The 16746-nt window shown below is 39.4% G+C and overlaps 1 protein-coding gene across 3 annotated transcripts in view; it reads right to left on the reverse strand.

The window, feature by feature from the left end:
* Nucleotides 1-16746, reverse strand: part of LOC141128963 (apoptosis-inducing factor 3-like) — a 241227-nt gene that overhangs the window by 128337 nt on the left and 96144 nt on the right. For all 3 annotated transcript variants that reach the window (XM_073616628.1, XM_073616627.1, XM_073616629.1), the window contains exon 9: nt 14858-14949. In XM_073616628.1, coding sequence (XP_073472729.1) covers nt 14858-14949 — 92 coding nt within the window. The remainder of the gene's footprint in view (nt 1-14857; nt 14950-16746) is intronic.

The following is a 16746-nucleotide window of genomic DNA, read 5'->3' on the forward strand; positions in this document are numbered from 1 at the left end:
TTGTATCTCTCTATACCAGCCATATACTCTCTTGTGCGGCCCCTCGATGTCTCCCATTGGGTGTCCTGGTTCTCTTCTGCTACTCCCGGGTCAGACACTGAGCAGCGGTTGCCAATTGGAGGTGTCATGTTTGGTCAAGCTTCAAGCTGGTTTTTAAGTCCTGGATTTTTTAGGACATCAATATGCATAGTGTTGGTAACCCACGCATTCCTACGGAGTGCTTTAATATAATTTATGCATCTGTTATTTAGTTTAGAGATTTGTTGTTGGAGACATCTACTCCTCAAGAAGTTAAACTGTATTCACGAAACGCGTTGAGTTACAAGATGCATCCTTCTTTTTAACTGGAATTATTTTGGCTGTGTGAAGTATGCATTGGAAATATATCAGCTTGATGCATATTTTATGCTGACAAATGTAATTAACCGGCTTGACAGCCAAATAATTTTTATTTGTATGTGTCAATTCTTGTATAATAAATTGACATTTTATTATTGACAGATTATTTTGTTTTTATGCATGCTCCTACCAATATGGCTGCCTCCAGACAAAGACATGTGCTGGACAAGGCATGGTTATCCTAGTCTCCATCCCTTCACCTGTCTTGTCTAATCATAATATTTAGCAATGTTATCATGATGTACAGGATTATCATTTATTATGAATTTATATAAATGTTGTTAAAGTAGACAGGTGCAGGTTGAGACAATTTTAAATAGCAAGGCAATTGGATATGATTTATATTGTGAGCAATACACTTTCTATTTTCATTTTATCATGTATTAATTGTAATTATAGTATTCAAAAAATTGTCCAATTGTGTCCGGTACATTAAAAGTCCACTGTTTGATTAAGTCTTTATCATGTGTCTTCATCATGCTCTATATTAGCCCATCCCGATCTACATCAATGCAAGGTATGGTTAGTCAGTAATGGGGGAAAGATCAGCTACAGGAAGGCCACCAGCAATACTGGTGACCAATATTTTGCCTTCTGCCTGTTTTTTTAGCGCAGCTTCCAATTCAATATGGTTACTCTACCACATGGATCCAGGATGGCCACCGCTGACATCCCTCCTTGACTTAGACAATTGGTCGAAACATATTGGGACTGGTCATTGTAATGTCATTTCCGCCTACATCACTTCTGGTTTGTGAAACACATGCAGGAAGTGAACAGGAACTAGGTCAGCAGTGGCCATCTTGGATCCATGTGGGAAAGTAACCATATTGAATGCTGCCATTTGTATTTTAAAGTAAGTGCACACTTGGAAGTGTTTTTATTTTTACTATTGCAATAAAAATGACTGCACTATGGTTTTCTGTTCTAATGTTTATTCGTGATGGCCAAAATGTATTTGGAGGATTAAAGGGTGCAAAGATCAGAAGCTGGAAGGCGGTGACTTAGAAGGCTGGAAGGCTGACAGGAAGGACAGCATATATCTAGCTATTGTGGACCCACTTATTAAGTTAAGAGGGTCATTGAGGTCTAGTGAGTGCACAATTTGAGTAAGAGCGTCAAGACAACATAGAATTCCAAGGAGTAGGAACACCATAATAGTGGCATAAGCGCAGGACCTTTTTAATTTTTCACTTGACAGGTTTGGTATCCAGTTACTCTACCCAACATCATCTTTTATATTTTACCAAAAATTCAGGCATTATATTGTTTACACTAAAATGCAGTTAAGTATATTTTTCCTGAAATTTGATTGAATTCAGATTGATAAAATGGCATAAAAAACTGCAACGACCAACATTTTATTCTACAGAGTCTCTGCTTTCAAAAAAATATATACTGTTTGGAGGTTCTAGAAATTTTTCTAGCAAAAAAATAAAAATTTGCAGATTTTAAACATGTATGTGAAAAATGTCAAAATTCATAATGTAAATGGCGATGTATTATGTTTGATGGGAGTATGTACTCTTAACTGTCGCAAACATCTATACCCTGGTTTACAGCCAATGACTGTTTATTGTCATAACGGCTATGGCTGACTTTGTATATTTTAAAAATTCTGAATAAAAACCATTGAAAATGAAAAAATGTCAGAATTGGCCCAGACTAGAAGTGGTTAATGAGTCAGAGGAGTGACAGCCCAAATCCTTGCATGACCACCAAGATTCACGGAGGTCTGCCAGTCCCAAATGCTTCTATTTAAGGATCTTGGAATTGGTAGTCTTGGACAAAGTTAAGATGCTGGTGTTTGCCTGCCCAGTGAAATGATGTCAACCATAATTATTCTGCTCATTTGCAATACTATTCTCACTACTGTGTAATGTTATTTTATTTTTATTAAAATGCTAATAAAATAATAATAATAATGCCTGTACTAAGGAACAAAAAGTGTGCCCCCATAGATAAATAATCAGCTGATGCATATAGGTTTTATCCTAGCTAGAGAAGTGCTTGAAAATATACAGTATCAAAAAAATCCATCTGAAGAGAGTTGCATTTGTGTGAAAAAACAAGGAAAAAGCAGAAGATAACAAGTCGTGAAGGGAAATGAAGAAAAACTGAGTAATAAGTAGAGACTGTGTGAGACAATCAATACGTCCACTCAATAAACATGTACAGAATCAGCTTGATATTTTTTGTGTAATTCTCAGTCCATTTTCCACCTAAAAGGAAATTTATATAGACACTGTATATAAAAAAAACACATTACAGCCTTTCTTAATTTGGAATACGATTCTATCAATATCATTTGTTAAAAAAAAAACAAAAAAAAAAACATCTGAAACCTAATCTTTCTGGGAAAGACAAAAGCTCCTAGCTAATATTTTCCCCACACACAAATGTAGCAATCATGAACAATAAAAAGCGAGCTAAAGAAAATGAAACAAAAACTATATCACAAAGCAATACAGATACAGTTGTGTTCCATTTTTAACATTCTAAGCAACGATAGTGTACTAGTATAAAACACAAAGAGGCTTTCTGTATTGGCTCCCAAGATAAGTCTCAAGCAACTGGTCAGTGCAAGACAATCTTGCTTCTGCGCTCATTCTGCTCTGTCAAGGGGCAACCTGTGATGCCATGTGTACAAATCAAGTGCAACCTAACTAAACAGTAGCGAAACCACCTCTGATGGGTATTGCTAATGCCACAGGCCTTGTCAGATTGCATGGAGCACAGGAACAAAATGGAATCTCAGTGGCCCAGCAGTTGCCAGAGACAACATAAAATATACACAAGATATGTGGGACCAGAAATGTAAAGACTAATCAATCATTTTTTACTAATTTTTAATGGCATAATGTTAAATAAGAGTCGCCATAAATTTAGTGGATCCATAGGAAGCTTTTTCAAGCGAAACGCATCGATTCACTTATCCTCCCTTATGAATGTTTAGATGTACAGTGGGGACTGAAAGTATTCAGACCCCCTTAAATGTTTCACTCTTTGTTATATTGCAGCCATTTGCTAAAATCATTTAAGTTAATTTTTTTCCTCATTAATGTACACACAGCACCCCATATTGACAGAGAAACACAGAATTGTTGACATTTTTTACAGATTTATTAAAAAAGAAAAACTGAAATATCACGTGGTCCTAAGTATCAGACCCTTTGTTCAGTATTTAGTAGAAGCACCCTTTTGATCTAATACAGCCATGAGTCTTTTTGGGAAAGATGCAACAAGTTTTTCACACCTGGATTTGGGAATCCTCTGCCATTCCTTCTTGCAAATCCTCTCCAGTTCTGTCAGGTTGGATGGTAAACGTTCGTGGACAGCCATTTTTAGGTTTCTCAAGAGATGCTCAATTGGGTTTAAGTCAGGGCTCTGGCTGGGCCATTCAAGAACTGTCACGGAGTTGTTATGAAGCCACTCCTTCGTTATTTTAGCTGTGTGCTTAGGGTCATTGTCTTGTCGGAAGGCCCAGTCTGAGGTCCTGAGCACTCTGGAGAAGGTTTTCGTCCAGGATATCCCTGTACTTGGCCGCATTCATCTTTCCCTCAAATGCAACCAGTCGTCCTGTCCCTGCAGCTGAAAAACACCCCCACAGCATAATGCTGCCACCACCATGCTTCACTGTTGGGACTGTATTGGACAGGTGATGAGCAGTGCCTGGTTTTCTCCACACATACCGCTTAGAATTAAGGCCAAAAAGTTCTATCTTAGTCTCATCAGACCAGAGAATCTTATTTCTCACCATCTTGGAGTCCTTCAAGTGTTTTTTAGCAAATTCCATGCGGGCTTTCATGTGTCTTGCACTGAGGAGAGTCTTCCGTAGGGCCACTCTGCCATAAAGCCCCGACTGGTGGAGGGCTGCAGTGATGGTTGACTTTCTACAACTTTCTCCCATCTCCCGACTGCATCTCTGGAGCTCAGCCACAGTGATCTTTGGGTTCTTCTTTACCTCTCTCACCAAGGCTCTCCTCCCCCGATAGCTCAGTTTAGCTCAGACGGCCAGCTCTAGGAAGGGTTCTGGTCGTCCCAAACGTTTTCCATTTAAGGATTATGGAGGCCATTGTGCTCTTAGGAACCTTAAGTGCAGCAGAATTTTTTTTGTAACCTTGGCCAGATCTGTGCCTTGCCACAATTCTGTCTCTGAGCTCTTCAGGCAGTTCCTTTGACCTCATGATTCTCATTTGCTCTGACATGCACTGTGAGCTGTAAGGTCTTATATAGACAGGTGTGTGGCTTTCCTAATCAAGTCCAATCAGCATAATCAAACACAGCTGGACTCAAATGAAGGTGTAGAACCATCCCAAGGATGATTAGAAGAAATGGACAGCACCTGAGTTAAATATATGAGTGTCAAAGCAAAGGGTCTGAATACTTAGGACCATGTGATATTTCAGTTTTTCTTTTTTAATAAATCTGCAAAAATGTCAACAATTCTGTGTTTTTCTGTCAATATGGGGTGCCGTGTGTACATTAATGAGGAAAAAAATGAACTTAAATGATTTTAGCAAATGGCTGCAATATAACAAAGAGTGAAACATTTAAGGGGGTCTGAATACTTTCCATCCCCACTGTATACTTGAATACTTCATTGTAGCTGATATAGTTTTTTTTTTTTTTTTCTTTACCGCTTTTAATAAACAAAATAAAAGTTTAGGTTTATGGATATCTACTTTTTTGATTTTGTAGCACATTAAAATTCCCCTGGTCCTATCAACCCCCCTCCTTTTTCTGGGGGCACATGGGAAGTTCACATTTTTCCATTTGGTGTTTTAGGGGATAGTGCCAGGTTAATATGACAAGATCCCCACCTACTTTGCAATCACCATAAATATATTTTATTCCTCCTGTCCCCTAGGGGACAAAGTGCATGTAGAACTTTGTCTCATTTTTACAAGTGCTATAGATCCAGAGCCTGCTTCCTCACTTTCCCCCCAATGCTGCACAGCAGAAGATGAAGAATTCATTTGTACAGTATAACAGCACCCGTCTCTGCACCAGGCACTTGCCCAAGGAAGTCAGGTGCACTTACTGAAGATGGGCGTAAGAAACAGAGCTCTGACTGAGCTCCACATTAGGAACCCACCATCACTACTTATTCTAGGGGAGGGGTGCATCTGCATGAGTCTCCTGTTCCTACAGCATTTCAACACATTCACAGGCTCTGTGTACAGACCAGATCCACTGCTGGAAACTTCACTGTATCAGCTAGATCAGTGGTCATCAACCCTGTCCACAGGGCCAACTAACAGGCCAGGTTTTATGTATTACCTTGGGGAGATGCAGACTGGAATGCTGCAATCACTGAGCAGCAAATGATATTACCTGTGATGTATTTCAGTTATCTTGCAAACCTGGCCTGTTAGTGGGCCCTGAGATCAGGGTTGATGACCACTGAGCTAGCTGACTGCTAAGGGCATTGATAAGGCCCGCCAGGCACACCCAACATGCGCAGTGACAGCACAGGGGATGTTTACTCAAATTGATCTACACAGTACAAACACCCACTAATCAGTAAATACTTTACAAAGATATTAACTATAGCATTACTGCGGCTTCCTAGTGGAGTCGCCTTGAGAATATATAGACAATTCACTCAACAGGGATGAACCAGAAATTTCAACTTACAGCAGAGCTGTGATTTTCATAGCCATACCAAGAGTAGGGGAAAAGTTCTTTGTTATGGTCAAAAAATAGATAAGGACCAGACAGGGGAATACCCTACCTTAACCCACAAGCATCAAAGAACTTGATACCGTACAAGATCAGGTGACAAGAGATCGCATTTTTTGTGTTTTTAAACTGATGTTTTATAATTCATAGAACAGATAAATATGAATAAAATATTAATGTTGTAAACAGACATTTAATGCAGGGTGCAGATTAGCTAGCAAAATTCGCTTGGCCAACATATGAAAAGCTCCACCACCCACCATTGTAGGTATGAAATATTCCTGTTAAATATTTCATATATACCCAACTAAAAAAAAAAAATTTTAAAGTTTTATTAAAAACGATGTTTTAGTCCTGTTCAAAATCAACCCCTTCAGCTCTGGAAGGTTTTTACCCCCTTCGTGACCAGGCCATTTTTTGCTATGCGGCACTGCGCTAATTTAACTGACAATTGCACGGCCATGCGATGATGTACCCAAACAAAAGGTATGTTTTTTGTTTTTTTTCACACAATGAGCGCTTTCTTTTGGTGGTATTTGATCACCAGTTTTTTTGTTTTTTTTTATTATATAAACGAAAAAAATACCAACAATTTTGCAAAAAAAAAAAAAAACTTTTTTACTTTCTGCTAACAAAAAAAAAAATATCCCAAAATCGAATTTAATAAAATTTTGGCCAAAATGTATTCTACTACATGTCTTTGGTAAAAAAAAAAAAAAATCCCAATAAGTGTATATAGATTGGTTTGTGTGAAAGTTATATGGAAAAAAAAAAAAAAGACACAAGTCCATCTAGTTCAACCAATAAAAGAGAAATCATACAATCCCATATACACAGTTTTATACCCACAGTTGATCCAGAGGAAGGCGAAAAACCCCAGCAAAGCATGATTCAATTTGCTACAGCAGGGGAATAAAATTCTTCCTGATCCCCCGAGAGCCAAAATCGGATATTCCCTGGATCAACTTTACCTATAAAATGTTAGTACCCAGTTATATTATGTACATTTAGGAAAGAATCCAGGTCTTTTTAAAGCAATCTACTGAGCTGGCCAGAACCAGCTCTTGAGGGAGTCTATTCCACATTTTCACAGCTTACTGTGAAGAAACCTTTCCGTATTTGGAGATGAATTTGGAGATGAAAGACGCAAAGAGTACCCCTTTGTCCTCTGTGATGACCTTAAAGTGAAAAACTCAACACCAAGTTCACTATATGGACCCCTTTTGCATTTATACATGTAGATCATATCCCCCCTTAATCTCCTCTTCTCATGAGAATAAATTAATTTTCTCTAATCTTTCCTCATAGCCGAGCTCCACCATGCCTCTTATCAGTTTGGTTGTCCTTCTCTGCACTTTTTCCAGTTCCCCGATATTCTTTTTGTGAAGTGGAGCCCAAAACTGAACTGCATATTCCAGATGAGGTCTTACTAATGATTTGTACAGGGGCAAAATCTCTCTGGAGTCTATACCTCTTAATACAAGAAAGGACTTTGCTCGCTTTTGAAACCACAGCTTGGCATTGCATGCTATTATTAAGCTTATGATCTACCAGAACTCCCAGATCCTTCGCCACCATTGAAACCACAGCTTGGCATTGCATGCTATTATTAAGCTTATGATCTACCAGAACTCCTAGGTCCTTCTCCACCATTGATGATAATTACATGCACTGTCACTGTACTAATGACACTGGGCAGTCAATTATTGGCCAGGACTCAGTGGTCGGCACGTGTGTGCCCTCTACCCAGAAATGCAGAATCACATATACACACACAAAATATATGTATTTTGTGTGTGTGTGTACACAAAATATAAATATCTACACATCCCTGTTAAAATGTCAGGTTTCTGTGATATAAAAAAAAAATGAGACAATTATAAATCATTTCAGAACTTTTTCCACCTTTAATGTGACCTATAAACTGTACAACTCAGAACAACAAACTGAAATCTTTTAGGTGGAGGTAAGTAAAAATCAAAAAATAAAATAATATGGTTGCATAAGTGTGCACACCCTTAAATTAATACTTTGTTGAAGCACCTTTTGATTTTATTACAACACTCAGTCTTTTTGGGTATGAGTCTATCATCTTGACTTGACAATATTTGCCCATTCTTTGCAAAAACACTCCAAATCTGTCCGATTGCGAGGGCATCTCCTGTGCACAGCCCTCTTCAGATCACCCCACAGATTTTTCAATGGGATTCAGGTCTGGGCCATTCCAAAACTTTAATCATCTTCCAGTGAAGCCATTCCTTTGCTGATCTGGATGTTTGCTTCAGGTCGTTTTCATGCTGAAAGATGAAGTTCCTCTTCATGTTCAGCTTTCTAGCAGAAGCCTGAAGGTTTTGTGCCGTTATTGACTGGTATTTGGAACTGTTCATAATTCCCTCTACCTTGAATAAGGCCCCTGTTCCAGCTGAAGAAAAACAGCCCCAAAGCATGATGCTGCCACCACCATGCTTCATTGTGGGTATGGTGTTCTTTTGATGATGTGCAGTGTTTTTGCACCAAACATATTTTTTGGAATTATGGCCAAAAATTATGAGTTCATCAGACCATAACTCATTTTCCCACATGCTTTTGGGAGACTTCAGATGTGTTTTTGCAAAATTTAGCCGGGCTGGGATGTTTTTCTTCATTCTTCAGTCTTGCCATTCTACCGCATTGCCCAGAATATGAAGAATACAGGATATTGTTGTCACATGTACCACACAGCCAGTACTTGCCAAATATTCCTGCAGCTCCTTTAATGTTGCTGTAGGCCTCTTGACAGCCTCCCTTACCAGTTTTCTTCTCATCTTTTCATCAATTTTGGAGGGACGTCCAGTTCTCGGTAATGTCGCTTTTGTGCCATATTTTCTCCACTTGACAACTGTCTTTACTGTGTTCCTTTGCATATCTAATGCCTTGGAAATCCTTTGTACCCTTCTCCTGACTGATAAATTTTAACAATGAGATCCCTCTGATGCTTCTACCACTAGGGGGCGCGCGTGTGATGACCTCCGGGCACCCGCGATTGCTCGTGACAGCATTCACTGTGTAAACACACAGATCCCGGTTCTCTCAGGGGAGAGGAGAGAGATCGTGTGTTCATACTAAGTATGAACACTGATCTCTCTCCTCCTAGTCAGTCCCATCCCACCACAGTTAGAACACACCTAGGGAACACAGTTAACCCCTTGATCGCCCCGTAGTGTTAACCCCTTCCCTACCAGTGACATTTATACAGTAATCAGTGCATTTTTATAGCCATATTTTTTGATCCCAAAAATGGGTCAAAAATGTCTGATCTGTCCGCCACAATATCCCAGTCCCGATAAAAATCGCTGATCACCGCCATTACTAGTAAAATAAATAAATAAATAAATAAAAATGCCATAAATCTATTCCCTATTTTGTAGACGCTATAACTTTTGCGCAAACCAATCAATATACGCTTATTGCGATTTTTTTACCAAAAATATGTAGAAGAATACGTATCGGCCTAAACGGAGGAAAAAATGTTTGTTTTTTTTTAAATTTGGGATATTTATTATAGCAAAAAGTAAAAGATAGTGTTCTTTTCAAAATTGTCACTCTTTTGTTTATAGCGCAAAAAATAAAAACCGCAGAGGTGATCAAATACCACCAAAAGAAAGCTCTATTTGTGGGGGAAAAAAGGACGTCAATTTTGTTTGGGTACAGCATAGCACGACCACGCAATTGTCAGTTAAAACAACGCAGAGCCGAATCGCAAAAAATGCTCTGGTCATCAAGGGAGTAAAACCTTCCGGGGCTGAAGTGGTTAATTCTAAACACAGCTACAGCCCCACTTATGCAACCACGTTATTTTTTTTATTTTTTTTTATTTCACCCCCCAAAAGATTTCAGTTTGTTTTTCAATTGAGTTGTACAGTTTATAGGTCATATTAAAAAGGTGGAAAAAGTTCTCAAATGATTTATCTTTGTCTCATTTTTTTACATCACAGAAACTGTGTATAAATACATACACACACACACACACAAAACGGCCTCCCTGTAGCAGTAAATCTACAGGAGGCGGTCATTAAGTGGTTAAGAAAACATTATTTTCCCTATTTTTTTTCTATTTGTTCTGTCAAGAACTGGATCACCTGCTGACGACACTGCAGTTTCTAGAGCTGAAGGGCACAGTTCTGGTGGCCACCAGCAGATGTCTCCCAGCAGCTAACAGATCCCAGTAATTAGGCTCCACCTGATGCTGACTGCTGGTAAGGTATATAACCCCTCCTTTGATTTTTATCAGTGCTTCAGTGTTTTACCTACTTGCCCATTATCTTGATCCTGTAGCTTGCATCCAGTATTCTGTTACCCCATCTCTGCTCCCCTTTCCCCATTGCCAGTCCTAGTTATGCCCTATTTATGTGATATTCTCTCCAATTTGTATATAGTGTATTATAGGTTGTTGGTTTTGCTTCACTGTCATGTTTAGTTTTTTTTCCTGACGCCACCATGGCAGCATACTAGTGATAGGCTCCGCCTTTCTCCCCTCCCTCAGGACCAATGAAATAGCATAAATTAAAGGCCAGTTAGGCCCCGCCCCGTTCTTCTTTTTGTCCTCATACCTCCACGTACCAGTGAAGAGTAAGCAGTACTATGTTCCCCCTCTGCCTCCAGGCAGCTGCCGGCTGGGTTAAGCCTCTCCAAGTACGAAGTCCCAGTATCAGGCTGCTAAAAGCGCCAGAGTAGCTTGGGAGCTCCTTCTGTGGGTCTCGATGGAGCTGAGCAGTTTTTCCTATTTAGGAATGAAATCTGCCTTTAAGGTTGGTGTCTGCAAAGCTTGTTGGATTTGGGGAGGCCAGCTTTGCATCCTTCTTACCTTTGCCTTTGTTTGTCTCCTGTAATTTTCTCATTTTCTGCACCTCCTGTTCTTTTCCTCTTGCAGTGGCACTGGTCTGGGTACATTACTCCCCCTAGACAGGTTCTCTGCCCTTTGCTGTCCTAGGCCGGCTGTAGGTATAGCTTATGCTTGTAAGTTGTGTATGTATAGGTTTGGGGCAGGTGGGTATGTGTGTGTATGTATATGTGTATGTGTGTATGTATGTGTGTGTATATGTATGTATATATGTGTATATATATATGTATGTGTGTGTGTGTGTGTATATATATGGATGTGTGTATTGTAGGGGATCGGAGGGGTGGACAGCTGGCTCAGAGACAGTCCATTTAAACAAAAGTGGCTTTATTCAGCAAAATGGCAAAATAAACATAAGATAAGACAGACTTGTCTTGTCACACGGTTGTGCACACAGGTACAGCTCACAGTTCAGCAGCACACAGGCTTATAGATAATAGTTCATGGCTCCAATCAGAGCTACAGTCTTTATGTGGTTAAGCTCACCCAGCACACCATCCAGCAATGGATGTTTTCACACAGCATGCTGCTGTGTCTCTCTCTCCTACTCAAACAGCTTCTCTCTGAGACTTTCAGCCCAGCTGACAATTAACAGGTCTGAGAAATATCTGCCCTCTTCAATTAATCCTTTCTTGACCCTTCCCCAGGCTGACCCTCTGCGGTATGTATATATGTTCATGTATATGTTTGTGTATACATGTGTGTGTTCTTATGTTGGTTGGTATGTATGTGTGTGTGTGTGTGGGGGGGGGTTATATGGAGCGGTATGTGCATGTATTTATATATGCATGCATATTGTTTTAAAAAAAAAGGGGGGGGGAAGGAGAGAGTGTGTAGATGTATATATTTAGATATACATTATTAGAGGGAGAAGCAAAGTCGCTGTTGCCTTATCTATTTTTCCTCTTCTCTGTCTTTCTGTGGCTGTCCATCTCTCAGCTGGTCGTCCCATTTCTCCACGGTTCAAGTATCAGTCACCACCCATACAAAAGACCCTCAACATTTAGGGTGGGGACCACCGTGTTGGCAGCTATGGTCAGTGTCACGCAGCATGTATAGCGCTCCGCGGTGAAGGAAGGACGTTGAGGATGTCACGAACCAGCTGACTGGATCAATGTGATGAATTAAATCGGCAAGATAGCTAGGAAGGCGCACTGCGAGGGTCTGTCGGTCAATGCAAGTGGAGATTGCTAGCCAAGGGAGGTAGCCTCGAAAACACTGGAAGGTCAGGCAGCCTTTTTTTTATCACTTTGACCTTGCTACACAGAATCAAGGGTGACAAGTCATCTTGCGGTTGAGCAACAGGACAGCAATTGCGTATTTTCAGCTCCAGGGAGGATCTTGCGGCAATATGCTATTGAGAGATGTAGAACCCAGAATGTCTGGGTAGGAAGATCACCAGCAAATTCCGGAAGCAATATACCTCCTAGGGGACTGCAATACACGGACATACTATCCATCATGCAAGCTTGCCAGAGCATGAGGGGGAGGCTTGTCCACAGGTGGCCTACCACAGACAGGCTTCTTTGCTTCTCACAGCAAGTGCCAATTTAAGAAGAGGTCCAACTCGGTTTCCGTTCCCCAAAGCAGAGAACAGAAACTGAGTTTCTCCATGAAACTGCAATTAAGCCTACTGTATATATTTTTCCCCAACTTCTCTCGTAATGAAATTCCTCTGGAAGCTGTCAATATGATAAGTCTTTCACTGTTCCAGATGGAATTCATCAGGCAAGAGAAGTTGCCTCCTGGACTTTAGCAAGATTGGTTGTGCAGATGGGAAATGGGACGTGAGCCTCCTTCAGTGGTAGGATGCATCCTCTTCCAGAGGGTTTGAGGCTTCATAGGCGGCCCAGTTGAAAGCATCTATGGATTCATTCTACAGGAAAGTGGCATGCTTTTCCCAGCATACCTTTTCAACCTTTACAGAATAGATCTGGGTGCCTTGTCATCAGTGGGCTTCAGAGGAATGACTGTTCAGTCTTCTGTCCCATTTAAATATATATATAATATATATAAAATAATTATTTTGGTTTAAGTAGAACCCACCCTGTCAGCTAGGATATGTATCACTAGTATGCTGCCATGGTGGCGTCAGGAAAACTGAAAATTGTATCATACTTACCGTAATTTTCCTTTCCTGACGCCAATCCATGGCAGCATACAGACCCACCCTTGTGCGTTTCGGTATCTAGCTAATTACGAAGAATGGGGAGGGGCCTAACTGGCCTTTAATTTATGCTATTTCATTGGTCCTGAGGGAGGGAAGAAAGGCGGAGCCTATCACTAGTATGCTGCCATGGATTGGCGTCAGGAAAGGAAAATTACGGTAAGTATGATACAATTTTCTGTTTTTTTGCTGTGTTTTTTGGTCAGTTGGTGTTGAACAGGTGTTGTGTGGATTATTAAATTTTATTTTATTCATACTCAGCCTGATTCCAGTTTCCTGAAGTGTAGCCCACCGATTTGGTCATCCCTGTTGCAGCAGGAGACCTGCATTCGGTATCACTTACAGCTGATAAAAATATGGAGGCTACTATTATTTGCCTCAGCTTCTGAATATGCGAGTTAGCTGGTTCCCAAGCTAATTGCTTCCATACGCTAATGCGTTGTACACACGGGCTGAATGTCAGGAGACATCGGACTGGTTCAATAAAAAAGGGCCAACACTCAGCCCGTGTGTCAGCCGGTCAGACAGAAGCCAGCAGTTTGTCAGACGAGCATGCTGGAAAACCAGCAGCCAATCAGCTCCCGATCAGCACTCTCAGCCAGAAGCATGTTCTGGCAGGGGGCCGTCCTCCTGTCAGAACACAACAGCTCAGCGGGGAGAGATCGCTGTACTAACGTCTGACTGTTAGTACACCAGCTCCGACTGGAGCTGTCAGTTTCAACTCTCTGGGTTGAACGAAAAAGCTATTAGTGTGAACTAGGCACTGACCCAAAACAAGTAAAATCAGCCAGTGATGGCCAGGCTAGTAGTATTTTTAAAAGTAGTCAGCAACAGTAACCGTTCTATTTTTCAAAGGTTTTCTTTAAAGCTGAACTCGGGGCACAAAACTTATTTTAACAAATTCCTCAATAGACACAGAGGATATAAATCCAATTTGTGAGCACCAAACACCATTGCAAGCCCAGTGACTATCTTGTAAATATAGCAGTGTCATTGATACTATGCTGTACATAGCCTGTGCAGAAAGTGGAACTGTGGGAGGAGCCCAGGAGCTCCACCCTCTACAAGCTACCTGCAGAAAACTACAGGAGTGGCGGAGACAAGACCAGCAATCCTACACAAGGAGAGAGTAGTGGTGACTGGTCTTTACTACAGGAAATTCCTGCACAGAGGCAAAGCTTCACACTGGATTACTGCACAGATCTGGGAGAAATACAGTACTCAAAGTACTCCTAGATTCAAGGAAAAATACACACAATATATACAGTATCTCACAAAAGTGAGTACACCCCTCACTTTTTTGTAAATATTTTATTATATCTTTTCATGTGACAACACTGAAGAAATGACACTTTGCTACAATGTAAAGTAGTGAGTGTACAGCTTGTATAACATGTTGTCACATGAAAAGATATAATAAAATATTTACAAAAATGTGAGGGTTGTACTCACTTTTGTGAGATACTATATGTCTCTTGTATTTAGACTGTATTTGCTTATTTTACAGTTCAGGTTTATTGATTTCTTAAAATAAAAATGCATTTTTAGTTTGAATGCTTTAAGTTTAAAGACAAGTGACATGGGTTTTATTATTTTATAAAATGAAAAAAAAAAAATATCAAGCACCTGCATTTTTTTTGTAAGACAAAATATATAAAAACACATATACAAATATACATACATGAGCATATATGAGCATATATAAATTGTATGGTTTTTCTTTTTACCTGCTGCCAGTAGCAATTAGAAGTTGGCTGTACTGAAGGAATGATCCATTCCTAAATTTCACTCTTGCTTCATCTGTGTTGACTGAAACCGCCTACATGGCAACAAAAATATACGCTTTTGGGAATATATATAAAAATATAGGAGCATTTCATTATTTATGCCTTACCATGTCATCTGTGGGATACAGTCACTGTTTTAACTGCATTAAACAGTTCATGTTCTCTAACAGGGCACAAAAGTGTTTTCCTGTCTAACAAGAATTTTATTACTAGCTGTATCCACAAGAGGTCAGTCACACTGCATGTTAAAAGATTTGCAGAAAATAAAAAGTCATAGCATAAGATTAAAACACAAAATGATAGAAAGTCAAAAATGTAATGGCTTCCATATTTTAAGCTACAGAATAATACAGTGTTAGGGAATAGAGAGTCTCTTGGGACAACCCCCCCACCCCCTACAAAAATGGCAAAATTATCCAATACTTTGTACTATTACCATACTGCTTTTCTTTTCTAGTGTGTGTTTTTTAGGCTGGCCCTGCTCCCATTTTGAAAATGTATGTTATAATATGCACACATGAGATGGAGCGCATGATGTCATGCTCGACTTGCGCATTTGCACTTCTGCTGTACAACATTAAATTCACCTATTTTTTTTTTCTTTTACATTTTTTTAAACAACCAATGCGGTTAACAAATATATGGTACATGCGCAAGATAAGGTGCATGACATCATGCACTTCATATAGCGTGTGGAAAGTATGAAAATACTGCAAGATCTCGCAACTTAGGCAGAAAATCTCCAGTGATGGTGCCATCTGTGTGGTTGAGGCTACGTCACTAATGCCTTCAAGGGAAACCAGGAACAGGACACAGGAAAGGCAAGTGAAGTAAAAAAGAGAAATAAATTATATTATTATATATATATATATATATATATATATATATATATATATATATATATATATATATATATATATATATATATATATAATTTTTTTTTTTTTTAACCGTTTAAAAACCAGTGTTAGATGATTTCACATCTCTGAATCCTGATATGAATTTTAGTAAAAAAGTGGGAAGTTCTGCGTTATAGCTTTTAGAAGATTTCTTAATACACTTTTTTTTTTTTTTTTTGGAAATGTAGTTTAAAGTGAAACAATGTAACTTTCCTCCCCATCAACTTTTTCAAGAAATGTTAAAAAAACAATTACAGAAATCATATGCAGACCAATCTACCAGCTGACTTCCACAGCCTGCCCTTAGCCAGCATTCTCCACAATCCTCTGAAAAGGCTCCATATGTTAGACCCAGGGCATTACAAAGAGTTCACCCCAAATAAACAAAAGCAGTGACAAGTATTCTGGTAGTTTATATCTGCAGTCCCCACAGTAGGAGACAATAACCATCCTTGAAGACAATATATTGTGTATATACAATAAGCTAGTTAAATGTCCACTATAAATGCAGACGCCTTAAAAGTTCTTTTTTTTATATTAAAAATGTATTTTTAGATATGGAATATTAATAGAAATGTTAGTATCCCAAACACATCCCAAACACAGGCTAATTATTTTAGCCAATTATCAGCCTGTATAGACCAGGGATGTGCGGTGAGGTTAGTGGCTGGTGAGGCACTGGCTAGTATCAGGGCCAGATACACACAGGTTACATATGCCGCCACCGTTAGAGCGAGATCAGTAATTTTTTTTTAGCATAAACAGCTTATTGAATTTTCACAGGGATACAAAATAAAAAAAATAAAACAAAGGGTAATACGTCACAAGTGCATGTAATAACAGTGGAGCTCAGACCGGGAAAGCCCAGAAGGTTAGCAAGACAAAGGAAAAAATTAAATAAAATTAACCATTTCTAAGCAGTAATAATAC

The sequence above is a fragment of the Aquarana catesbeiana genome, linkage group LG02 (genome assembly GCF_042186555.1).
Source record: "Aquarana catesbeiana isolate 2022-GZ linkage group LG02, ASM4218655v1, whole genome shotgun sequence".
Classification (NCBI taxonomy): Eukaryota; Metazoa; Chordata; class Amphibia; order Anura; family Ranidae; genus Aquarana; species Aquarana catesbeiana.